This window comes from Budorcas taxicolor, chromosome 4 (assembly GCF_023091745.1).
Source record: "Budorcas taxicolor isolate Tak-1 chromosome 4, Takin1.1, whole genome shotgun sequence".
Classification (NCBI taxonomy): domain Eukaryota; kingdom Metazoa; phylum Chordata; class Mammalia; order Artiodactyla; family Bovidae; genus Budorcas; species Budorcas taxicolor.
The window spans coordinates 9893875-9919506 of NC_068913.1; the positions used below are offsets into that span (position 1 = coordinate 9893875).

The 25632-nt window shown below is 42.8% G+C and overlaps 1 protein-coding gene across 1 annotated transcript in view; it reads left to right on the forward strand.

Annotated features, from left to right (window-relative positions):
* The first annotated feature begins 11661 nt into the window (after positions 1-11661).
* The window catches only part of CDK14 (cyclin dependent kinase 14), a 664071-nt gene continuing 650100 nt past the window's right edge, over positions 11662-25632 (forward strand). Inside the window, exons 1-2 of the mRNA XM_052638676.1 lie at positions 11662-11792; positions 17338-17369. Coding sequence (XP_052494636.1) covers positions 11702-11792; positions 17338-17369 — 123 coding nt within the window. The 5' untranslated portion in view covers positions 11662-11701. The remainder of the gene's footprint in view (positions 11793-17337; positions 17370-25632) is intronic.

The following is a 25632-nucleotide window of genomic DNA, read 5'->3' on the forward strand; positions in this document are numbered from 1 at the left end:
TTTTCATCTTTTATCTCCTCTTCTCTTTCTTTTTGTTGTACTTTCTGAGGGATCGCCTCAATTTTATACTTTAAACTTTCACTAGAAACTTTCTTTTATACTATGATGCTTTTAATAGCCAAGAGTTCATCTTTATCCTCTGACTGCTACTTTTAAAGTTATTAATACCATCTAGCTCTTATTCAATGGCTGCAGTATCATAATGTGTCAGTATCTTTGCATATTTAAAGTTATTAATAATAGGTTTTTTTTCCCCTCCTGCATCACCCTTATTTCTTCTTTGTTTCTTTTCTGTTAGTTTTGGCCACTGTCTTTCTTATTAGAATATTCCATCAACTGTCTAGAGATCCTTGGCTGTCCACCCATATCTAGAAGAGAGGCACTAGAAAGTCTGGGGCCAGTTCAGTTTACACGGTTGACTTGTTAACTGTGGGTTCCACTGGAGAGCTATCTATTGGGCAGAAGTATGGAAAGAAAGAGAGGAAAGAAGGCTAGGTGTTTTGAGACAGGAAGGGGGCAGGGTACAACCTTTGAAAGAATGACACAGCCCAAGGACAGGACATAAACTGATTTGAACCAACAAGGTCCAAGAGGTCAGAATCAACTTCCACCTGACCTCAACCTCAGCAAATGCTCATTGTAATACATACCAGATACCTCGATGGTTCCAGGAATGACTGCAGAAGGTCAGAAAGTGGGTGGTGGCTCAATTCCTGGAAAGCCCCACCTCTTTTCCAAAATAGCTGGAATACTCCTCTCACTCAATCAGTTCAGTTCAGTTGCTCGGTCCTGTCTATCTCTTTGTGACCCCATGGACTGCAGCACCCCAGGCCTCCCTGTCCATCACCAACTCCCAGAGTTTACTCAGACTCATGTCCATTGAGTCCGTAATGCCATCCAACCATCTCATCCTTTTCCTTCTGCCTTGAATCTTTCCCAGCATCAGGGTCTTTTCCAGTGAGTCAGCTCTTCGCATCAGGTGGCCAATGTATTGGAGTTTCAGCTTCAACATTAGCCTCACTTTCATCAAGAGGCTCTTTAGTTCTTCTTCACTTCTGCCATCAGGGTGGTGTCATCTGAATATCTAAGGTTATTGATATTTCTCCTGGCAATCTTGATTCCAGCTTGTGTTTCTTCCAGCCCAGCATTTCTCATGATCTACTCTGCATATAAGTTAAATAAGCAGGGTGACAATATACAGCCTTGACGTACTCCTTTTCCTATTTGGAACCAGTCTGTTGTTCCATGTCCAGTTCTAACTGTTGCTTCCTGACCTGCATACAGATTTCTCAAGAGGCAGGTTAGGTGGTCTGGTATTCCCATCTCTTTCAGAATTTTCCACAGTTTGTGGTGATCTGCACAGTCAAAGGCTTTGGCATAGTCAATAAAGCAGAAGTAGATGTTTTACTGGAACTCTCTTGCCTTTTCAATGATCCAGCAGATGTTGGCAATTTGATCTCTGCTTCCTCTGCCTTTTCTAAAGCCAGCTTGAACATCTGGAAGTTCATGGTTCATGCATTGTTGAAGCTTGGCTTGGAGAATTTTGAGCATTACTTTACTAGCGTGTGAAATGAGTGCAATTGTGTGGTAGTTTGAGCATTCTTTGGCATTGCCTTTCTTTGGGATCGGAATGGAAACTGACCTTTTCCAGTCCTGTGGCCACTGCTGTTTTCCAAATTTGCTGGCATATTGAGTGCAGCACTTTCACAGAATCGTCTTTTAGGATTTGAAATATGTCAACTGGAATTCCATCACCTCCACTAGCTTTGTTCGTAGTGATGCTTTCTAAGGCCCACTTGACTTCACATTCCAGGATATCTGGTTCTAAGTGAGTGATCACACCATCGTGATTATCCGGGTCATGAAGATCTTTTTTGTACAGTCTTCTGTGTATTCTTGCCACCTCTTCTTAAGATCATCTGTTTCTGTTAGGTCCCTACCATTTCTGTCCTTTATCGAGCCCATCTTTGCATGAAATGTTCTGTTGGTATCTTTAATTTTCTTGAAGAGATCTCTAGTCTTTCCCATTCTGTTGTTTTCCTCTATTTCTTTGCACTGATCACTGAGGAAGGCTTTCTTATCTCTTCTTGCTATTCTTTGGAACTCTGCTTTCAAATGGGTATATCTTTCCTTTTCTCCTTTGATTTTTGCTTCTCTTCTTTTCATAGCTATTTGTAAGGCCTCCCCAGACAGCCATTTTGCTTTTTTGTATTTCTTTTTCTTGGGGATGGTCTTGCTTCCTGTCTCCTGTACAATGTCATGAACCTCCATCCATAGTTCATCAGGCACTCTGTCTGTCAGGTCTAGTCCCTTAAATCTATTTCTCACTTCCACTGTATAACTGTTAGGGGTTTGCAAAGAATGTAATCAATCTGATTTCAGTGTTGACCATCTGGTGATGTCCATGTGTAGAGTCTTCTCTTTTGTTGTTGGAAGAGGGTGTTTGCTATGACCAGTGCATTCTCTTGGCAGAACTCTGTTAGCCTTTGAAGCTCGTCTCCCTCATTAGCCTATGTATTACCCAATCCATAAAAACTGACAACCCTATACCTTTGAGCCTCTTTTGCCTTCTGAGATGGTCCACAATCTGTCTATGGAGTGGTTAAGAATCTGCCTGTAATGCTGGAGACCCAGGTTTGATCCCTAGGTTGGGAAGATACCCTGGAGAAGGGAATGGCAACTCATTCCAATATTCTTGCTGGAGAATTCCCATGGACAGAGGAGCCTGGTGGGCTATAGTCTATGGGGTTGCAAAGAGTTGGACACGACTGACTAACACTTTCACCTTCTTTCACTTTCTGTCTATGGAGTGTGCTTCCTTCCTGAATAAACCTTCTTTCTCTTTATCTGGCTCACTCTTGACGACTTTCCTGTGTGAAGCCAAGAACCCACACTTGGTGGCTGTCCCTGGGACCCAGGCGTGACCATCCTCTTGTGCTGCACTCTCCTCCCTGCACCTTGACAGTCAGTTATAAACTTTCAGTCGGTTGCCTCCCAGTCTGGCCAACTGCTGGCTTAGGAATCAGCTTTTGGGACTGGCAAGTCAATCACTACTCAACCATTATTTTTCCAGTTTCCAGATATTTTTGGTGCTATTTTTCCTTTCAGTATCTATATGCTGGTGGACTGACACTCTTAAAAAAATGCATTCATTATCATTTTTGTGGGTTTACAGGAGGAACAGAGAGTCCCCTGAGTGCTCGCTGACATTCTAGTAGGACTTAGAGCGACATGGTCTTTACTGTAGGATTACTGAAGTGCCTGCCCTTTTGGCCCTTCTGAAATTCACTAGCCTTATCTCATGTCCGTTCTCTTCGTGGGCCACCTGTCAATTTCGTGAAAGCACTACAGTCTCCTCTTATGGCATCTGGTCCCCACAAGTGCTGATCCCTCTTCCAGGAGCTCCTGCTTGTCCCTCAAATGCCTCCGTGGGTCTTTTATGTTTCAGTTTAGGTGTGATTGCTCAGAGTGGACATCACTGACCCTCAGCTTAGGGTGAAATCTCCCTGCTGGAATATCTGTAGCATCCAGTCCTCATGTGGGATCTTAGTTCTCCAAACAGGGTTCAAACCTGCACTCCCAGCAGTGGAAGCGCAGGGTCTTAACCACTGGGTCACCAGGGAAGTCTCCTTCCCCTCCCGTAAAATGGGCCACCTTTTATTTTCCATCACTAGTCTGGTAAGCTCTGTGGAGGCAGGGCTTGTGACCACGCTCTGCTGCTTTCACGGCAGGATATCCACCTCTTAGCACAGGGCCTAGGACATAGTAGGTGCTCAGTTTGTATCTGATGAGTGGACCAATGAAGACAAGTAAAAGGACTTGCTTGTGACAAGAGAACAGAGTTAGTACTGGAAATCCATTCTTTCAGTCTTTTCAATTCAACTATATTGGCCTATTCCTTGGTTAGAAGAAGTCAAAACAGATTTGATTTGGGAAAGGAGATAACAGTCCCTTAAATTTGTATATAGGCAGTACCAGGATAATTGTCTATCTCTGGTATAACAAAATCCAATAGACTAGGTGACTTAAAAACAACAAAAATTACTTTCCTATAGTTCTAGAGGCTGAAACTCCAAGATCTTGGACTTCTCTTGGACTGTCTGTCTCTGGTTTACAAGTGAGGAAGCAAAGGATTAGTAATATTATACAAGTCATGAGAGAAGGTTCTAGAACTGAGAATTAGTTCTCTTGACTCCTAATCCTGTTTTGTTTTTTATTGCTTGAGATACATCTAGGATTTATGTCTCCAAGCTTATTGCCTTTTATGCTTCACAGGTATTTCTGTGTTGTCCTCTAGGTATATTTAACTTTCATCAAATAGCTACCATCATGTTGCTGTTTAAAGACTAAATCAGTGATTCTCACTTGCTGCAGGTTGTGCAGAATCATCTTGGAGGGTTTTTCAGTCTCTTTGTGCCCCGTTCCTCCTCCTATCCCTGCCTTTGAAAATGCTACCCGAGTGCTATAGACTGAATATTTGTGTGCCCCTGCCACCCAAAACTTTTGCTTTGAAAACTGACTCCCAGTGTGACAGTATGTGAAGGGTCTTAGAGAGGTGATTTGGGTATGAGAGTGACGCTGTCACAAATAGGATTAGTGTCCTTACAAAGAGGTCCCAAAGAGCTTCCTCATGCCTTTTGCTGTTCGAGGACACAGTGAGAAGTTGACGGTCTTCAACCCAGAAGAGGGCTCTCAGCAGAACTCAGCCATGCCGGCACCTTGGACTCGCAGCCTCTGAACGTGTGGGAAATCAGCGTTCGTGGCTTTCCCCAGTCTGTTGGATTTTGTTATGCCAGCTTGAACAAAGGCACCAACTAGCTTTGATATGATTGGCTTTCACAGGGCACGAAGTATTGGATTAACTATTAGTTATGAGCAAGACTGCATTAATCCATTACTAGCACATGCTACAATGGCTCAACAAGTGATACTTTTAGAATGTTCAGTTCATTGATAAACACTAATTAGAACACTGGTTTTCAAAGTCAAGTGTATATCTCGACCCTGAGACCCCATGGACTGTAGCCTGCCAGGTTCCTCTGTCTATGGGATTCTCCAGGCAAGAATACTGAGTGGGTAGCCATTCCCTTCTCCAGGGGATCTTTCCCACTCAAGGAGTGAACCTGAATTTCCTACACTGCAGGCAGAGTCTTTACTGTCTGAGCTACCAGGGAAGCCCTATCTTTTAACATCATACTTCTAATTTCTTACCACAAGGTAGGAAAAGGCAAAACACAGCACTAGAGTTTAGGAGTTTGGATCCATCCACTAGCCTGTTTCAGTCTGGCTAGTTCCTTGCTCTCTCTCTGCTTTAGAATAGTTCCTTTCTATACAGTAAGGACAACCATATTTATATCCAAAATATACCAAAAGAAAAAGGTATTAGAAGTTATTAGAAAAACGCTTTGTGAAAGAAGAGATTTTGGTAACCAAAGTGTGTCTCAGTCTAAAACTGGAACCTGTGTAATGCTCTGGGAGACAGTCTCTTGGCATCTCTAGGCCCATTTCCTTTATGTTACACAGTGATAATGATAACGTCCTTGGAGTAGTATGGGTTAAAATCAGATGAGATCATCAGTTTATAGCCCAGTATAAAGCCATAAGTTATTCTAGTCATTTCACAATTATGTATAGTAAGCCATTTTAGCTAGGAAATATGATATGCCCAATGACACCATCAATACAGTTATCCTATGGATAGTTTTTCTGGCTTGTAAGCACTTGATTAGAGCAGGCATGTGAATGCAGATGAACTGTCAAGGGCCTTGGGAAGAAAGATTAGAATTTTTTTAAAACTTTTTTTTTTTTAAAGACTAGGATGGTTTTGGTAAAAAAGCTACATTTCTAAATTTAATTCCTCTTAACAGGACTTGTCTAGACTGACCAAAAGGCACAGGGTTTGGGTTCCCTGGAAGTATTAACTTCTGACTGCTTTTGCATCCATGTCCAGAGCTCAATTACTGTACTGGCCTCTGAAGTTCCATTCTGATGGGTGCATGACGCACTGAAACGGATGACAACCATAAACAAGGACCCTCTAGTGATGACACCTCTGTACCACGCACACAAGCAACACCAAAGGGATAACTGAGGGAGTCGTGAGTTAGAAATGACAGTTTCTCATACAAGATTCTATTGTACAAATAATACAACAGTGAAAAACAGGAATGAGAGCCCATTCTTAAGTATGGTTTAATAGGGGTCTTCCCTCATGGCTCAGCTGGTAGAGAATCTGCCTGCAATGCAGGAGACCCGGCTTTGATCCCTGGGTTGGGAAGATCCCCTGGAGAAGGGAATGCCTACCCACCAGTATTCTTGCTTGGAGAATTCCACAGATAGAGGAGCCTGGCAGGCGTGGGCTTCCCTGGTAGCTCAGATGGTAAAGAATCTGCCTGCAGTGCAGGAGACCCCCAGTTTGATCCCTGGGTCATTTACTGGATCTTTAATGCTTTAATAGGAGAGGGGAATTCATCAATATTTCAATGCACACTTTGACCTTGATAGTTTTCTTTTCTTCAGAACTATTCTGAGCTAATTCATCCTTGACACCATTTGAATGGGTCTGCAACTTCTTTGTTCTTTCTGCAGTCATTTGCAAGTAGGTCATCTGACTTACATCCCTTGGTCTCCTGAAATACAAGATGAAAAAAAATTAGAATTACCCGCAAAATAATCAGACAAATATAGGTTTTATTCCTGAACAAACTGAGAGGTTTGTGTCAGCACTGAGTGATTTCTGTGAAAGTGGAAAGGAGTTGCATTATGAGTGACTAGGTAATGGATGGGTGATAGAACAGGAGAGAAGGGGGCAGGAGAGCCTCCATTTACCTGAGTGTGAGAAACACTGGTTTCTGCGGCCTTCCATTTCCCTCCCTTTTTAAAAATTTTAATTTAAAAAATTGTTTTAAAAGATTTATCATTTATCTATTTTTGACCGTGCCACACAGCAGGCGTGTGGGATCCTAGTCCCTGACCCGGGATCAAACCTGCACCCCTGGCCGCGGAAGTGCAGAGTCTTAACCGTTAGACCGCCAGGGAGGTTCTTGCTTTTTTAATTTTAATTTTCTCTTTGTCAAAACAACAACAAAGACAAAAAGGAACCCGTAAGATTGGACATTACCCAACAGCTGCAACATAAAAGTCAGTGAGGAGAGCTCTGAATTCCATGTGCCAGTTTCACTGATGACTCACTGGGAACTTGGTATAGGTCACCTAAACTTGTGCTACTTCCGTTCCTGGATGTGTGGGGAAAAAAAAGTATAATATTTGATCCTAAAAATAATTAACTAGGGTAACTGTTTAGAGTTCTAAGAGGATATTTAATTAGGTAAATTTCCACCACTTTAATAACTACACTCAACTATATGCCATAATCATTAGCTATCAACCATAGTTAAATTCTAAATATTTACATTAATAAACATATATTTTCACTTTAACTTCACTTTCCAACTCTAGTCCCCACATCCTTGTTTCATGGATTTCTCTTCTCTGATACCATCTTCTGATACCTTATCAGATCAGTAAATCTGCTTCTGCTGGGACTTAAGAGTCTAATCAAATCCTCTATGTTTCATCTCATTTGGATTAAGATTCATTCCCTTAAAATTAACTGCCAGCATATGAGCCTACTATTTTTCTTATATGAGAAGATCCATTCATAATAAGAGCATAATTTATGTATAACATGACTAGTGTATCTTAAATTTCACAACAGTTTTATTAGTGGATCTTTGTCTATCTTACTCGTGTATTAATTACTCTTCATTAATGTATCCCAGTGTATAAGCTGAGAGAGGAGAAGTGTCACCATTCAACTTAGAATCAGAATTCTGCAGCTATGGGTGACCCTAGAGGTCAGCCAGTTGAAAATCATCATTTCATAGATAACGAAGTGGGTAAGTCACTTGTCTAAGGCCACACAGCATCTGGGGATAGAGTAGGGATGAGAACCCATGAGTCCTGGGTCTCCAGCCACCTGCTGGAATTATTGGAGGCCTAACTAATACCCTTTGATCCCTGGGTTGGGAAGGTCCCCTGGAGGAGGGCATGGCAACCCACTCCAGGATTCTTGCCTGGAGAATCCCATGGACATAGGAGCCTGGTGGGCTATAGTTCACAGGGTCACAAAGAGTCAGACACAACTGAGCAAATTAATACACATACATGCTTTAACTGATGAATTTGATTCAGTTCTACCCATGCTGGGTTCAGCCCCTCAGTAAGCTTATCTGTTTATAGGCAGACACTACACCTTTAATTCAGGCCAGTCAAAACTATAACCTTCTTAACCAGAAGTTCAAACAGAGAACTGGCACAGATCCATTCTCCCTCTGAAAATACATATGCCATACAGCTGCTGGAGAGTCATCTTTGTTTCTGAGGACAACACGTAACTTCTCAGTGGCAGCAATACATTCTGAATTCATCTGAAAGTGAAAAGTAAAAGAAAGTATTAGTTGCTCAATTGTGTCTGACTCTTTGCGACCCCATGGACTGTAGACCCCCAGGCTCCCCTGTCCATGGGATTTCCCAGGCAAGAATATTGGAGTGGGCTGCCATTTCCTCCTCCAGGGGGTCTTCCTTACGCAGGGATTGAACCTTGGTCTCCAGCACTGCAGGCAGACTTCCTACTGTCTGAGCCATGACAAATATTAAATTCACATCCACTATGAAACAGGTATTATACCTTTCATATCTAGGGCCCTACAGTCCATGGGGTCACAAAAAAGTTGGCTATCACTTAGTGACTAAACAACAACAACACCCAAGGCCCTAGCCCTTGGGGAACTTACTCTAAAATGAAGGCAAATATGGAACAGATAACCATACCAAGAGCTGAGTCTGGGAATGCCTGGTGGTCCAGTGGTCAGGACTCGGGGTTTTTCGATGCAGACGGCACAGTGCTAGTCCTGGTCTGGGAACTAAGATTCTGAAAGCTGGGCAGCACAGTCAAAAAAGTTGAATCCTATAACTTAAGTGTACATATCTTAAAAGCATCCAGTTAAAATTTCCTTTTTAATATCACAATTTCTTCGAAATTAGCCATTTTAATTTATAACCAATGAAAGAAGCAGATATATTGGGAAGCTGATTTTTCATACTTGCCAGGCTTTACATGGTCCACTACTAACAACTGTTTCTCCTGCAAGATATACCATCACAGTTAGGTGAAATTTTTTCGGAGTGGGGTACATAAAAATGTAGTAAATATTATGTTTATTATTTCTATTATTATAAAATTAATGCATTTTGGGGGGTAAAGCATTTAAATTATATTTAAGGGTACAAAGTGCAAAGAAAACATTCTCTCTATCCTGAGTATACACACTCAGCTTTTTGTTCCTCTTCTGAAATTTTCTAAGCATTTAGAAACATATATATGTCTATTTTTTCTTGTAACTATGAAAATGGGTTAATGGTACATATAGTTTTTTTCACTAACCCAAGACATATTTATACATCCACACATATTGATCTATTTCATTTTTTAAAATGTTTACCTACTATACCATAGACTACATACACCATAATTTATTCAAATAGAAGTTGATCTTTTAAAAAGTCAATGATACTAACTACTGGGAAGGTAAAACAGAGAATATGAATTATATATATGTATATACATATATAAGCATTCACGCACACACACAACATTGTCAGAGTGAATAATAGGATTAGTAGGCTAGCCACAGGGGCACAGTTGTCAGAGTCCATGCAGTTAATGACTGCTTCATCGCTGTTGACTGACAGGTACAGCCCATCCGGATTTTGATTGGCGGCTTTAGACTTTTCATTCAAACCTGCCGCTACCTTTCTGCCCAACTGACCTGAGGTAGTGGCAAAAGTCAAACCTTCTCCTGTCTGAGGCCACACTTGGTGCTGTCAGTATCGTCTAGTTAGAGGCACCAGGACCCGACATCCATTTTAACTCATCAGTTTAACTTTCTTAAGGAATTCCCCACCCTCCTCTGCTCCCCACTTGGGTTGATTTCCTGTCCTTTTATCGGTCGCCATTTATCAAGACCCTATAATGTGCTCAGTGCAGAGCAGAACAAATCGAAGTGCTCCTCCTCACAATTTAAGGAAGGCAGGGGGCTAGTTTTTGTTTTCAGATAAAACTCTATTAATAAAACATAAACTCCCTAAAACTTCCTTTAAACCAAATAGCATGGTCACATGCTCACAGACTCATCACTTTCATAGCCAGATGACTCAAGATTACTACATTTCTATTCATAAGGAGTTTGCTGGCCCGAAATCAACAGTCAGGCCTTTCCCCCATCTTCCTTCTCTCTCCCTTGGGAAACACTTTTGGAGCCTAGCTTCAGGATGAAGACGATGTGTGTCTGCTGACTGAACTGTAGGCTCTGGGATTTTATAAAGCCCGAACTCCTCTTTTAAAATTCTTGTTTTGAGATTGGGGAAGTGGAGGTCTGAATTTTTTTTTTTTTTTTTTTTGCCTCTAAGCCTTTCAATTTAGAACCATATTCTAAAAATGGTAAATAGACTAAGGCCTTCTGCTGGCTACTTACTATAGAACTGGATATTCATATCAGAAATCAGCCGCGTCTACATTACCGTCTGTCACTCAGCGTGACGGGGGATGAAGGGAACAGACCACCAGCCCTGCCCTGCCTGGGGAGTTTAACACTTGAAGCTTCTGCTTTTGCACTTGACTCTCCTAAAAAAAACGGGCCCACCTTCCTGTTTAGTTCTTTCGCTTCACAGTTTCCTTGTCAAAACTGAAGAAAAATAAAAAGTCACCGTCAAACCTGGGTGCATCCCCGAGGCTCTTCCACTCCTCGGACCAAGAGGAAGCGATCTCAGCCAACCCCACCTCCACCCCCCCCCCCGCCCTTTTCACAGGCGATCGCGGCAGGGACAAACCCGCTGGGATAAACGACCCAGCCTCACCCCCTTTCCTTTCGGGGCCTCCCCACAGCGCGAGCCCGGGTTCCCAGCCTCGCCCGATCGCGTTCCTCCCCGGCCGGGGTCCTGGACCGCGCGGGCAGGGCGGGCCGCCGGGGGAGGCGCGCGGGGGCGCGGGCGGGCCGCGGAGGGCGGCAGGGAACGTGGGCTCCGGGCCGGGGGCCGAGGTCGCGCCGGGGTCCCGCGCCCCGGGGGCCTGCGCCAGGGGGAAGGCGGGGCCGAGGCGGCGGCGGAGGCGGGAGGGGGCTGAGGGCGGGGCGGCTGGCGGGTCGGCGCCGCGGCTCTCCCTCCCGAGCGCCCGAAACTCGGGGCGGAGAACTTCTCCCCGCCCGCGCGCCGCGCGCTCGGCGACCGCCCCCCCCGGCCCGGGCGCCCGCACCCCGTCCCCGGCCCGCCCCCGCCCCGCCTCCGCCCGCGCCGCCCCCGCCGCCGGCCGCCGGCCGCGCTCCTCTCGGTTACAAAGGAGGGAAAATGAGCTGGGCGGCGGCGGCGCGGCGCGGGGCCCCCACGGCGGCGGCGGCGATCGCGGCCGCCCCCGGCACCACGTAGAACGCCCCCGCCCGTCCAGCCGCGGCCCAGGCCCGAGCCGAGCCCGCTGCTCCTCGCTCGCCTCCCCGGCCCTGCGCTTCGCCTCCCGGTCCGAGGAGGAGGTGCAGGAGGTGCAGGAGGCGGAGGAGGCGCCGCCTTCGCCGCGCCGCGCGCCCTCGCCGTTGTCTGCGCTCCGCTCTGGACCAGTTTGGGGAAGTTGCCCGAGCCCCGTGTCGCCCAGATGTGCGACCTCATTGAGCCGCAGCCGGCCGAGAAGATCGGCAAGATGAAGAAGTTGCGGAGAACTTTGTCGGATAGTTTCAGCCGCATTGGTAAGTGGCGTGCTGTCCCGGGCACCCGGCCCGGCGCCCTCGGCCCCGCGCTTCTGGCACTAGCGGCTCAGGGGCCACCCGGGACTGGCGTGGGGTGCGCTGCGCGCGAAGGGTGGGGGAACAGTGCCCGGGACCTGGGGGAGGGCGACGACCAACAGCAGGGACGCCTCTTCCCCTCATGATCGGAGGGGTCGTTTCTGCATGATTTTAAGCCTAAGACTTGGGTTCCCTCTCCTCGCCGCTAGCGCTCCTGCCTTCGCGCCCGCGGGGGACAGGCGAGGGCACGCTCCGTCCCCCGCTGCGCTCCCAGCTGCGCGGCCGCCTGGGTCCCTCTTTTTTTGCTCTCAGGCCTTCGTATTGGTATTAGTCAATAATTTAACTTTGGGAATTGGTGAAATGTTGAGTTTGTGCCGTGGTATTGTTTAACATCCAGCCTAAAGAGAAGTGGGACAGATACCTTGGGATCTTTTGTTCGGTACTTCGGGTCCTCGAAAGCGAGATTTGGTTGTTGAGTCCCGAGTTCTCTGAATCTTTCCATTGCTGCAGAGAAAAGCGCGCTGTGAACCTGTCTGAACATTTTAGGAGTGAGTCTCCCAAACTTCTTCCATATACTGGAGCTCCAGGGCTATTGTCTTTAAATCAGCCGGCCAATTGACCGACAGATAGCCGACCGAGAAATATTTGGGACATTTAAGAATAAATCCGTGTCACAGACTATAACAGGCTGACAACAGTGTCACGTGGAATGGGTTGCTTCGATTTCTAGGGTTGGCCAGAAAACCCCCTTTTAACCTTATATCGGCGGCTACCTTTTCTAACATCTGAACTTTCATTTACACAGGCAACTGTATTCAGCAGGAAAATGGTACAAGTACTAAAAATAATACCTCAGAGTCCCTAAGAAGCCTTTGGAGTCCCTCTAGCCTTTGTTTCACTTGTTTAACATGTCATCGTGTTAATGAAGCTGTTAATGGAAATTAAACATAAGGTGCTTCATGCATCTGAGTATAGTCCTTGTCCTTCCATCCATTCATTTAAAGATAGTGGTATAAGTGCATCGTGAAATATGCAAACTTCCCTCAAGTCCAAATATGTTTTAAATCTAGATTTCTTTGTTGTCGTCTAACTTAAAAAATTTCGTATGGTATACATAAACTTTCCCAAGATGACCATAAAGTTATGGTATGAAACCAATGTTTAGCCCTGGTTTATTTATTTTGTGTATTGGGTATTTGCAGTTTTATGAGTTAGGGATGCCTATGAAGAGCCCTTGCATTCAAATGAAGTTTGAAGCCAAGAAAAGTGTGAGAGAGCAAGGTGTTGAGTCGCTGTGCATTATTAAGAAGGATGTTTGAGCCCCCTACCCAAACTATTACAGAGGCAGATTCTGGAGTCCATTAAGCCCTGTTCTAAAAGGCACAAGTGTATATTTACTAATGCTAATGACTCTGTTGGAACCCCTCCAGTTTTATGTTAAATAATTCATTGCAATTGAGTCTCAGTCAGAAGCCAAGGACATTAATATAATAATTCCTTATGTTTAAATAATTTCAAGGTTTTGATCGACAATCAGTAAAATTTGGATTAACTACAATGCTGGCAAATGTGATGTTGTTAATTGGATTTTATAGCTTACAGAGATTTAGTGATGTGGAGCTCCTTTTGATTCCAACTCTTGTGAAAATGTCTTCTAAGTTCTGGTAGATTTTTACCTGCTCCTTTTCAGAAGCAGTACAGTGCTGTGAACATACCTGATTATTGTATTGGTGGAGGGTCACGATTCTGAATAGCAAATCTCATTCTGGAATACTGTAAAAGGAGATAAAGAGTGACTCTGATAGTACCCCAAGCTCAAGACATTCATTAGAAGTAGCATTACAGAAGAGAAGTCTTTGTTATCTACATATTTTTTAAAGTTTTATTTGCAGAATCAAAAAGCAGTGAAATCGATCCCTTTATTTAAGGATTTTTAAGGTCCAGGAGGCTGTCGAGTTGAAGCGTCACTGTGGGATTACCTAGAGTATAGATTAAAGGTAGGGGCTGTGCGTCAGGTGGATTGGGGCTTCCCGTGTCATCAGTTGTAGTGGAGTGACCTTGGACAGGTCCCTCATCTCTGAGCTTGCTTTTCGAGTCACTGTGTTATTGGCACTTAGTTAAGTAAAGCATAAGATGTCCTGTGTCGTATGGGATTGAAGACTCCATAGATGTTCCTAATGTGTTATGTCAGTGATTACGCCATCCTGACATATGGATCTTCTGGTGGAAAGCAAGAGAAAAGAAGTGGCTGTTGACCTGAGGGCTGAGTTACCCTGAAAAATGGATGGGTTTGGGAGTTATGCTGATCTGGGTTCGAATCCCATTTCTGTTGCCTGCTGTGTGCCTTGGCCAACTAGCAGAATTTCCCTAAATCCCAGAGTCCTCATCTGTCAGTTTTCTTAAGGCTGTTATGAAGATTGGATTAGATAAAATACATAAGCTATCCGGTGAATATCTGTCCCAGGGTGAAGACTGATCCTGGAGGCTGTGACTGTTCCTTCTGATTTCTCAGTTTATCTCCTCTATCTTCTTCCTTTCTTCTTTGGTACTTCTTGAGGAGATCAAAGAGTGAATGATTTATTCCTGCTGAGTAATTCAACGTCTCAGTATACTCATTCCCTTTAACCAATCTACTATGGGTTTTGAAATAAACATACTGACTTTATTTTGCTTTTTAGTATGATTCAAAAGTATAGTTTGTTATATGGTAAAATATATGGTATCATTGTTTAGCCATGAGAAATTAGTAATCATCTACAGAAAATAAGGACAGTTTTTGAAAGTCTGTGATTTTCATTCATTATGGATTAATCATCCATTATTATAAAAGATTAATAATAATAGCTCTAACTATATATCAGTGACATTGCTAATGTTTAATTTACTTGCACATGCAAGATCAGCCAACTTTGTCACTACCCACTTCAAATGCAGCTGATCTGAGATTACTCAATTATAAAAGGTCTAATAAAACACACTGGCTTTCAAGCCATAACACTCTAATTTATGACATCTGCCAGGGAGTGACGCAGCTATGGTTCTTTTGTAAGATGGGTGTAATTGAATTTCAAAGTCATCCATTGATTTCAGTAGTAAATATTTATGGTTTTTTGCTAAATAGTGTTAGGAATTACTATAGTTGTCTCACTTTAAAAAAAAATTAGGTTAGCATAAATAGAGACAAATGGGAACTTGATTGTTTAAATATTAAAATCCATTTCCTCTTTTCTTTCCTGGTTTCTTTTATTTTCAGATGACTGCTTAGAAGGAGAAAGGCTTTCTGTAATACCTAATGTGAGGTTAAGGTTGAACTGATGTTTCTTCATATTCGTTTGAATGCATTTCTTCCCACTTACTCGGATTATCTCCCTGAGAAAGGAAGTTTATACTCTGTGATATTTGAGATGAACCCTATGTATACCATTTCTTTAAAAGATGAAGTTTGTGAGATAACTGAAAAAAAGGAAGAGGCTGTGGTTATGTTGAAATTGGGGGTTTGTTACCTCGTTCTACAAGAGTGTAATTTTAGAGTCCAGCTGTCACTTGATAAATCCATTCTGTCAAAAAGAGAAATGTAAGGTTAAAGGTTCACATGAAGGATTGAACTTTTGCACCATATCCTCCCCTTCCCCATGCAGTTTCAAAAGACTTTACTTTGAAAACTGTGATATGGAATTTATATGTATGATTCTTCATAAGAGACAGTAGTACCTGGATTCTTTCATAAGAGACAATAGTACCTGGTTTTCATATGCCAAAATTTAATGTATCTCAGAGGGTGAGATGCTATTCTTTTGCCCTTGAAGTACAGCTCATTAATTTCACAAATAATTATTGAGTACCTTCTGTGTGCTGGATATTGGGCTGGTGTTCAGAGTCAGTGGCCATTGATACTGGTTCCTGTCCCTCAAAGATTTTAAGAGAAGACAGGCCAATGAATGAGCCTTGACAAATTCTACCAGGAAGATTCGCATCATTCGCTGTTGCAGAACATAGGAGGGATACCATTTTAGTCTTAGATCATGGAAAGACTTCTGGAGGGAGCAGGGTCTGAGCAGAGGGCTGAGTAGAATATCTGATTTTGTTAAATGGCTTGATCTACACCCCTTTGTTAACCCAGAAAAATGTAATATGCTTGTTATTCCATGATATCCTTGAAGACAGTTGTGAGCTTGTATTTACATGAATGATTAATGACAATCAGGGAATGTAATCAATAACGAGATGTTGTATGCTTGTTTAGGTCAGAGTTTCATCAGTGACCTGATAAATATTTGGCAAAGACAACTTTAATTGGGCTTTTTTGTTACCACTAATTGCTCTTCAGGGAAGGGATTCGGTGTTTAAAAGAAACAGTGCAAGGTGTCAATTTAGTAATGAAGTCTTCAATGAAGGGGTAGACTTCTTGGTCTTAAAATATTCTCCCCTGTGGTGTCCTGGGTTTGAGAATAGTGTATACGGGAGATTATCTGGCTTCCTTCTCTTTATATATTAGAAAATACACCTGCAATTCTCCCTTCTCTTTCCTCCTTTTCTTTCTACCTATAGGTCCCAGCCCTTTATCCAGAAGGTTGGAGGAATTGGTAAGACTTAGGTGGCAAGAAGGAAATAGTCCAGTCTGGGTGTTAAAGATTTTCTAGTTTCTACTCTATTCAGCCTGAATCGAACTTTAGAGTATAGACCAGTAAGCCCCTATGCACAATTGTGTACATCTGAAACGTTTCTCCAACTCATGATTTCCGTTAAATTTTCTCCTCTGTGCATTCTTTTCAATCTCAAACATTCTAAATAATTGTAGCATTTAAGGACCTAGGTGTTTGTCAGCTAAACATGAAATACTTCTATTCTGAGTAATTAAATGCCTGTGCTGAGGGTATAAATATTTCAAGTAAATTTCAAGTATTTGCTTGTTCCTATGAAACACCCCAAATGTATTGTTTCCTTCGGTGATACCCTGTTAGAAAAGTGATGTTGAGAATGTTTGAATTATGTTTCTGCAGTGCTTATTTTGCACATCTTATCTTTCATCACCAAACTTAAACTTCTGCCAGTTTGAGAATCTCATTCGGGGCCCTGTGCAGAGTCAGTGTCTTCCTGACAATCAGTTTGGGAGGTCCAGCCACCCCCTGCATAATGGTAGATGAGCAAACAACAGAAGTTTAAGGGGAAGTTTCTTTAAGATTCCCTTTTTGAATCCTTCATACTTTGATTAAAACAATTTTCTGCTAAAGGAGAACTAGAGGAAAGATATGCCTACTTCTTTTCCATAGTTGGGAGTGTGGTTTCATTTACATATTTATGAAAGTGCTTCACAAAGATGCGTGCTGTGCAGTTCCATCATTTGCAGTTTTCATATTTGTATCATAACATTGTTATTCAGATTGGGGTACAATTTTACTTTCTGAAATGGAAACACCATACTACTTTTTTTTTATTTCCTAGAACTTAGACACTTGGCCTCTTTGAGATGTTTCACAATAATTGTTTCCTTTCCCCTTTTATTTTATAGCCTTGAAGAAAGAGGACACCACCTTTGAAGAGGTAGGTTAAATTTCTTTATCTAACGTTAGAAGTGTTTGATTACTGCCAGGTAAACTCAGGAGGTGTCAACTTTGCACTTAGAAGCAAACAATCAAAAAAATGCCTTAGAAAAACAAACAAGCGATGGCATCTTTTTATTTAGTTACATTGTATTTTCCAATTTTAAATAACTGTTCAGATTGAATTTTGTTATCAGTCAACAGAAATGTGTCTTTTGAAATTAATAAGCGAACACAAGACTCCTGCAAGCCTTGTTTTGTTGTTTCGTTGCTTCGCTGCTGATGGTGGTGCTGGTGAAGCCCAGTGTGATGTGTGTGCTCAGGGCAAGTCTGGAGCTGTTGGCAGGTCGGGTCCCACTGCTCCCAATGAGGGCGTGATGCGATGCTGACGCCACAGATTGTCTGTCAGGCTCCCAGAGGAGGTGCTGTCTTCTCTTGTTCTGGTTTTCCTATTCTTTGCCTATCAGATCTGTCTTTATCTACTTGACGCAAAGTAGCATTGTTCCAGAAAGGCAGGGGCTTCCTATGTAATTAATAGCACTCTGAATGTGATTTTTCAGTTGTACTCTCTCTGCATTTTTGACAGTATCTGTGGGAATCACTAGACAAATAATGTGTTTCCAGAATATTCTCAAGAGCTCTGTAGAGCGAAGTGTTTCATTGTTGCCATCTAAAGCCACTGTCATTGATATATGTTGTAAACGGGGCCGTGTGTGTGTGTGTGTGTGTATGTGTGTGTATGTATGTATATCTGTGCTCAGTCGTGTCTCTTTGTAACCCCAAGCACTGTAGCTCGCCAGGCTCCTCTGTCCATGGGATTCTCTAGGCAAGAATACTGGAGTGAGTTGTCATGCCCTCTGGTGGGGGACCTTCCCAAACCAGGGATGGAACCCAGATCTTGCATTGCAGGTAGATTCTTTGCCATCTGAGCCACCAGGGAAGCCCAAGAATACTGGAGTGGGTAGCCTATTCCTTTACACACACACACACACGCACACACACACACACACACACAGTATGTTTATGTGTGAACACATATGTATCTACACAATGTACTTATCCTGTTACACACACACACACAGTATGTTTATGTGTGAACACATATATATCTACACGATGTACTTACCCTGTAGTCTGATGGAAGAATAGATAAGTTTGGTTGTGGTTTGATTTGTTTTAACAGTTGCAGATTCCATGAAAGAAGCTACCCAACCCCCTGTGCTGCAGTGCTTCAGAGAGGAAAGGCCACATGTGCTAATGGAAAGTTCCCCGGGCCATGTGGCTGGCTGTGGTGCAGGACAGGGGCACTCAGGGAGAACCTGCACCAGACCAGGGTTTCTGGAAGGTGCCCGAGACATTTGGCTCTCATGGTCTGCCACTTCGTCTGTTGCACCTGTTCTTTTTTTCCCACTGGGTCCAGCTCTACACATGGCTTCCCAGCTGGCTTAGCGGTAAAGAATGCTCCCGCCGATGCAGGAGAAACGGGTTCGATCCCTGGTTTGGGAAGATCCCCTGGAGGAGGAAGTGGCAGCCCACTCCAGTATTCTTGCCTGGAGAATCCCATGGACAGAGGAGCCTGGTGGGCTACAGTCCATGAGGTCGCAAAGAGTCGGACACGGCTGAGTGAGTGAACAGCAAGCTCTACAAGCTGCGTGTCCCTGGACTCCAAAGCAGCTTTCCCTGCCAACATTCCTGAGATATGCTGTAAAATTTAGTGATTCTAGACCTGAAGCAATAAAGGAGTCTTTTCTTTCTCATCCATAGTGGGTCATAATGCTATTCTCCTTGAAACCTGTCTTTCTGGAATTTCCGCAGTGTTACCAAGATGTTTTCCGGAGAGTGTTTTCTTTCTTCTCGGAAGAAATCAGTGTGAGAATATTGAGCACCTTTTCTGTATAAAGAAAACTCGCCCCTCTAATAATGGAGGTAATTTAAGTTTACATTAAAAAAAAAATAAGGAAAAAGAGAAGAAAAACCTCCCTAATCCTATTATTCAATTACATCTGCTATTAAATGTCCTTCGCTCTTTTCTTGTGTAAAGAACAAAAACATCTCTATTTTATAAAAGGCCTGGGGAAAGGAAGTTGATTGCCCTTGAAAGTGTGGTTGATCTGGAGCTTCAAGCTTGTCTGCCCCCCAAGCTATAGCCCATATATTCTATCCCACTTTCTTTTCCAACCTCTATTTTTGAGTACTTTTACAGATGACACCTAATCTTTGTTAGATATTTAAAAAACCTGTTGTCTTGTTTAAATACCATGAATGATTGTGTGTTATTCTGCCACGTGGTGGTGACATCAGCTTTCAAAAACACCTGAGGCTGGAACCTAGATGGAAGTTCAGGACGTATGAGTGAAACCTGTAACTTCGTGCCCTACCTTACCCCCACACCTTGGCATAGCTGAACGTCTGGATTTTGCAGTTTGGGGGAAAATTAGCCTTAGCTTTTTTTTAGAAAAGAATTGATTGCTTAATTAAGCTTTGGCTGTGCTGGGTCTTCCTTGCTGTGCAAGCTTCTCCCCAGTTATGGTGCAGGGGCCTCTCGCTGGGGTGGCTTCCTTGTTGTAGAATCCAGGCTCTGGGGTGTGGGGCTGCAACAGCTGTGGCAGGTGGTTCTAGGGCACAGGCTCACCAGTTGTGGCGCACGGGCCTAGTTGGCTCTTTGGCATCAGGGACTGAACTTGTGTCTCCTGCATCGGCAGGCGGGTTCTTTACAACTGAGACACCAGGGAACCCCTATCCTTAACTTTTATACAGCCATTTTTTTTCCTCTGCTACAGGAAAGAGATGGGATAGATACCTTAAGTCAGTAAATCACGGAAGGTTCCATCTTGAGGAGACGTTGGAAATCAGGTGCTTGACTTCATCGTTTCAAAGGTGGAGGAACTGAGGTCCAGGGAGGGGGAACAGGTGATTTTTCTTTAGTCAAGGGAGGACCCAGGGCCAGGAGCCTGGGAGACAGGATGAGTAAAGACAAGCTTGAAGCCCCAGATCAACCACACTTTCTTTCTTTTTTTTTTTTTTTAGATTTTTTTTTTAATTTTATTTTTCTTAATTTTAAAATCTTTAATTCTTACATGTGTTCCCAAACATGAACCCCCCTCCCACCTCCCTCCCCATAACATCTCTGTGGATCATCCCCATGCACCAGCCCCAAGCATGCTGTATCCTGCGTCAGACATAGACTGGCGCAACCACACTTTCAAGGACAATCAACTTCCTTTCCCCAGGCCTTTTATAAAATAGAGATGTGATAGTGCCTCCTTCCTAAGGTTACTGGGAGGATTGTGTGTGTGTGAGTCACTCAGTCGTGTCTGACTCTTTGCAACCCCATGGACTGTAGCCCGCTAGGCTCCTCTGTCCAGGGGATTCTCCAGGCGAGAATACTGGAGTGGATTGCCATTCTCTTCTCCAGGGGATCTTCCCGACCCAGGGATCGAACCCAGGTCTCCTGCACTGCAGGCAGATTCTTTATCATCTGAGCTACCAGGGAAGCTCATATTGGGAGGATTAGAGAAGCTAAGTGTATAAAGATTCCAGGAGAGCCACTGGCACATAGTAAATGTCTTCCATTTCATCCTGTCATTGTCCTTGTCTTCATCATTGCCGTCGTTATTGATGATCTTACCATGACCTCTGCCTTCTGTAGTGGAAGGGCTACAAGGAGGATGGAAAGATTAAATTCGAAGGTAAGTATTAGGTCTATGAGGAGAATTATTTTCAGATATTCCCTTAAAATTTCAAAGACTGCATGTGATGATTTGCATATTAAGCCTGTAAAACTACTCTCTAAAAACCACCATTTTTTTAGATTCCCTGAAGGAATGACTGCCTGCGTTCAGTTTTGTAGTTCCTCTGTGTCTTGCATGTGGTTAATGTTCAAAAAATATCTATTGAATATGAGTGAATATATGTTGCAAATGAAGAGAAAGTTCATCCCAGGGTCAGCCAACATGGACTCTCATTTGCCACTTCCTAGCTATTTGTGCAGGTATTTACTTGACCCAGGACTCAGTTTTCTCATTTGTGAAACCAGTGAGTAAGACTGTGATCTTCAAGTTGCTTTCTATCTGTCAGTGCAGCACAGAATCCTGAGAAACAGTCAACATAAAATTACAGTTTTACCAAGATCTGAAATGTGTACTAGATCGGTGCTTATGTAAACAAGAAGTCACTGAGTTTTTGTATGATCGTTTTCAGATTATAATGGTAGAAGTTTTCTTGAATTCCTTTCGTGGTCTTCCACTTCTCCTGTGGGAGCTGGGGAACTCAAACAGTCCACTGGAATCCAATTAAGATGTGAGCCTTGGAATCTGGGGGCTGGGTGCAATTCTTAGATATGCGTGAGGTGTGGCGACTCCTTCCTCAGTGTTTATGAGCTGGAGAGTGCCTTATCTTGAGGAGTGGCTTTCTCTAGAGTGCCTAGAGGGGGAGCGTGGTAGCTGCTCCCTTATTCATGTAGAGTATTTCTGTAGGTCGTGTAAATGTTTGACTTTGAACAGAAAGAGGAGAAAAAGAAATGTGGATTTCTTTGGAAGAATTTAAAATTTTTCCTTCTCTTCCCTTTCTCCCTCTAACCCTCCTTACTTTCCTTCTTTCTTTATTAACTTATAGTACATTGTATTAGTTTCAATAATGATTCCGTGTTTGTACATGCTGCAAAGTAATCACCACAAGAAGTCTTTGTTCACATCTGTCCCTATACATAGGTACAGAACTTTTTTTTCTTGTGATGAGAACTTCTAAGATTTACTCTTAGAAACTTTCAGATGTTTAGTACAGCACTATTAACTGTAGTCACAGGGCTCTACAGTACATCTGTTGGTCATCTGTATGTCTTCTTTAGTGTTTGATCAGATTCTCTGCTCATTTTTTAAATAGAATTGGTTTTTGCCGTTAAGCTGTATTACATCTTTATATATTTCGGATAGTAATCCCTTACCAGATACACTATTTGCAAATATTTTCTCCCATTCAGTGGATTGCCTTTGCAATTCTTTCTATAATCCAGTTGCCTTGTTGATATGCCTTGTTGTTGGTTTCTTTTGCTGTGCAGAAGCTATTTATTTTTGCTTTTGGTGTCAGGTCCAAAAATTATTGTAAAGATTGATGTCACGGAGCTTACTGCCAGTGTTTTCTTCTAGAAGTTTTAGGGTTTCAGGTCTTATAATCAAGTCTTTAATCCATTTGAGTTATTGTTTTGGGTATGGGATAAGATAGAGGTCTAGTTTTACTCTTTGCATATAGTTATCCAGTTTTCCCAACACTATTGGTGTGTCCTTTCCCCACTGTATATTCTTGGCTCCTTTGTACGTTAACTGACCATATACGTGTGAGTTGATTTCTGGGCTTTCTATTTTGTTCCACTTACCTATGTGTCTCATTTTATGCCATACTGTTTTGGTTACTGTGGCTTTTTAATATAGCTTGAAATCAGGGGCATGATGCCTCCAGTTTTGTTCTTCTTTCTCGAGATTGCTTTGGTGATTTGGGGTCTTTTGTGGTTTTATACAGATTTTGGAATTGTTTACATTGTTTCTATGGGAACTGTGAAATTAGATTCTATTTGCTATTTTGGGTGATGTGGACATTTTAACAATATTATCTCTTCCAGTCATGAGCATGGAATATCTTTCCATTTCTTTCTTTCATCAGTGTCCTGTTGTTATCAGCGTACAGGTTTTTTTCACCTCCTTGGTTAAATTTATTCCTTGATATTTTAGATTCATGATTAAGTTGTAAAGTGAATTGTTTTCTTAATGTGACTTTCTGATAGTACATTATTTGTATATAGAAACAACAGATTTCTGGGCATTGATTTTTGCATCCTGAAACTTTACTGAATTTATTTATTCTTTATTTTTAAAAATTCATTGTTTTTGGCTGTGCTGGGTCTTTGTTGCTGTGTGTGGGCTTTCTCCAGTTGCAGTGAGCAGGGCAATTAGTTTCTCTAGCTGCAGCCTTCTGATTGCAGTGTGCAGGCTCCTTATTGTTGCACAGCATGGGCCCTAGGGTGTTCAGCTTTCGGCACATGGGTTTAGTAGTCATACATGAATCTAGTTGCCCTGAGGCATGTGGAATTCTCCTAGACCAGGGGTTGAACCCATGCAGGGTGATTCTTAACCATTGGGCCTCCAGGGAAGTTTTCGTTTATTACTTCTAGCAGTTTTTTGGTGGAATCTTTAGTTTTCCATATCTAGCATTATGTCACCTGCAAATAGTGACAGGTTTACGTCATTTCAAATTAATGCTTGTTATTTCTTTTTCTTGCCTAATTGCTCTGGCTAGGACTTTCAGTACTTTCTTGAATAAGACAGGTGAAAAGGGCTGTCCTTTTCTTGTTCCTGATTTGAGAGAGAAAACTTTCACCATTGAGCATGATAGTTTTGACTTATCATATATGCTCTTTATTATGCTGAGATATACTCCCTCTATTACTCACAGTTCCAGTGTTCAGTTCAGTTCAGTTGCTCAGTCGTGTCCGACTCTTTGCGACCCCATGAAACGCAGCACGCCAGGCCTCCCTGTTCATCACCAACTCCCGGAGTTCACTCAGACTCGCATCCATCGAGTCAGTGATGCCATCCAGCCATCTCATCCTCGGTCGTCCCCTTTTCCTCCTGCCCCCAATCCCTCCCAGCATCAGAGTCTTTTCCAATGAGTCAACTCTTCGCATGAGGTGGCCAAAGTACTGGAGTTTCAGCTTTAGCATCATTCCTTCCAAAGAAATCCCAGGGTTGATCTCCTTCAGAATGGACTGGTTGGATCTCCTTGCAGTCCAAGGGACTCTCAAGAGTCTTCTCCAACACCACAGTTCAAAAGCATCAATTCTTCGGTGCTCAGCCTTCTTCACAGTCCAACTCTCACATCCATACATGACCACAGGAAAAACCATAGCCTTGACTAGACGGACCTTAGTCGGCAAAGTAATGTCTCTGCTTTTGAATATACTATCTAGGTTGGTCATAATTTTTCTTCCAAGGAGTAAGCGTCTTTTAATTTGATGGCTACAGTCACCATCTGCAGTGATTTTGGAGCCCAAAAAAATAAAGTCTGCCACTGTTTCCACTGTTTCCCCATCTATTTCCCATGAAGTGATGGGACCAGATGCCATGATCTTTGTTTTCTGAATGTTGAGCTTTAAGCCAACTTTTTCGCTGTCCTCTTTCACTTTCATCAAGAGGCTTTTCAGCTCCTCTTCACTTTCTGCCATAAGGGTGGTGTCATCTGCATATCTGAGATTATTGATATTTTTCCTGGCAATCTTGATTCCAGCTTGTGTTTCTTCCAGTCCAGCGTTTCTCATAATGTACTCTGCATAGAAATTAAATAAGCAGGGTGACAATATACAGCCTTGACGTACTCCTTTTCCTATTTGAAACCAGTCTGTTGTTCCATGTCCAGTTCTAACTGTTGCTTCCTAACCTGCATACAGGTTTCTCAAGAGGCAGGTCAGGTGGTCTGGCATTCCCATCTCCTTCAGAATTTTCCACAGTGTATTGTGATCCACACAGTCAAAGGCTTTGGCATAGTCAATAAAGCAGAAATAGATGTTTTTCTGGAACTCTCTTGCTTTTTCCATGATCCATCGGATGTTGGCAATTTGATCTCTGGGTCCTCTGCCTTTTCTAAAACCAGCTTGAACATCAGGGAGTTCACGGTTTACATATTGCTGAAGCCTGGCTTGGAGAATTTTGAGCATTACTTTACTAGCATGTGAGATGAGTGCAATCGTGCGGTAGTCTGAGCATTCTTTGGCATTGCCTTTCTTTGGGATTGGAATGAAAACTGACCTTTTTCCAGTCCTGTGGCCACTGCTGAGTTTTCCAAATTTGCTGGCATATTGAGTGCAGCACTTTCACAACATCATCTTTCAGGATTTGAAATATGTCAACTGGAATTCCATCACCTCCACTAGCTTTGTTCGTAGTGATGCTTTCTAAGGCCCACTTGACTTCACATTCCAAGATGTCTGGCTCTAGATTAGTGATCACATCATCATGATTGTCTGGGTCGTGAAGATCTTTTTTGTACAGTTCTTCCGTGTATTCTTGCCACCTCTTCTTAATATCGTCTGCTTCTGTTAGGTCCATACCATTTCTGTCCTTTATCGAGCCCATCTTTGCATGAAATGTTCCCTTGGTATATCTAATTTTCTGGAAGAGATCTCTAGTCTTTCCCATTCTCTTCTTTTCCTCTATTTCTTTGCACTGATCACTGAAGAAGGCTTTCTTATTTCTTCTTGCTATTCTTTGGAACTCTGC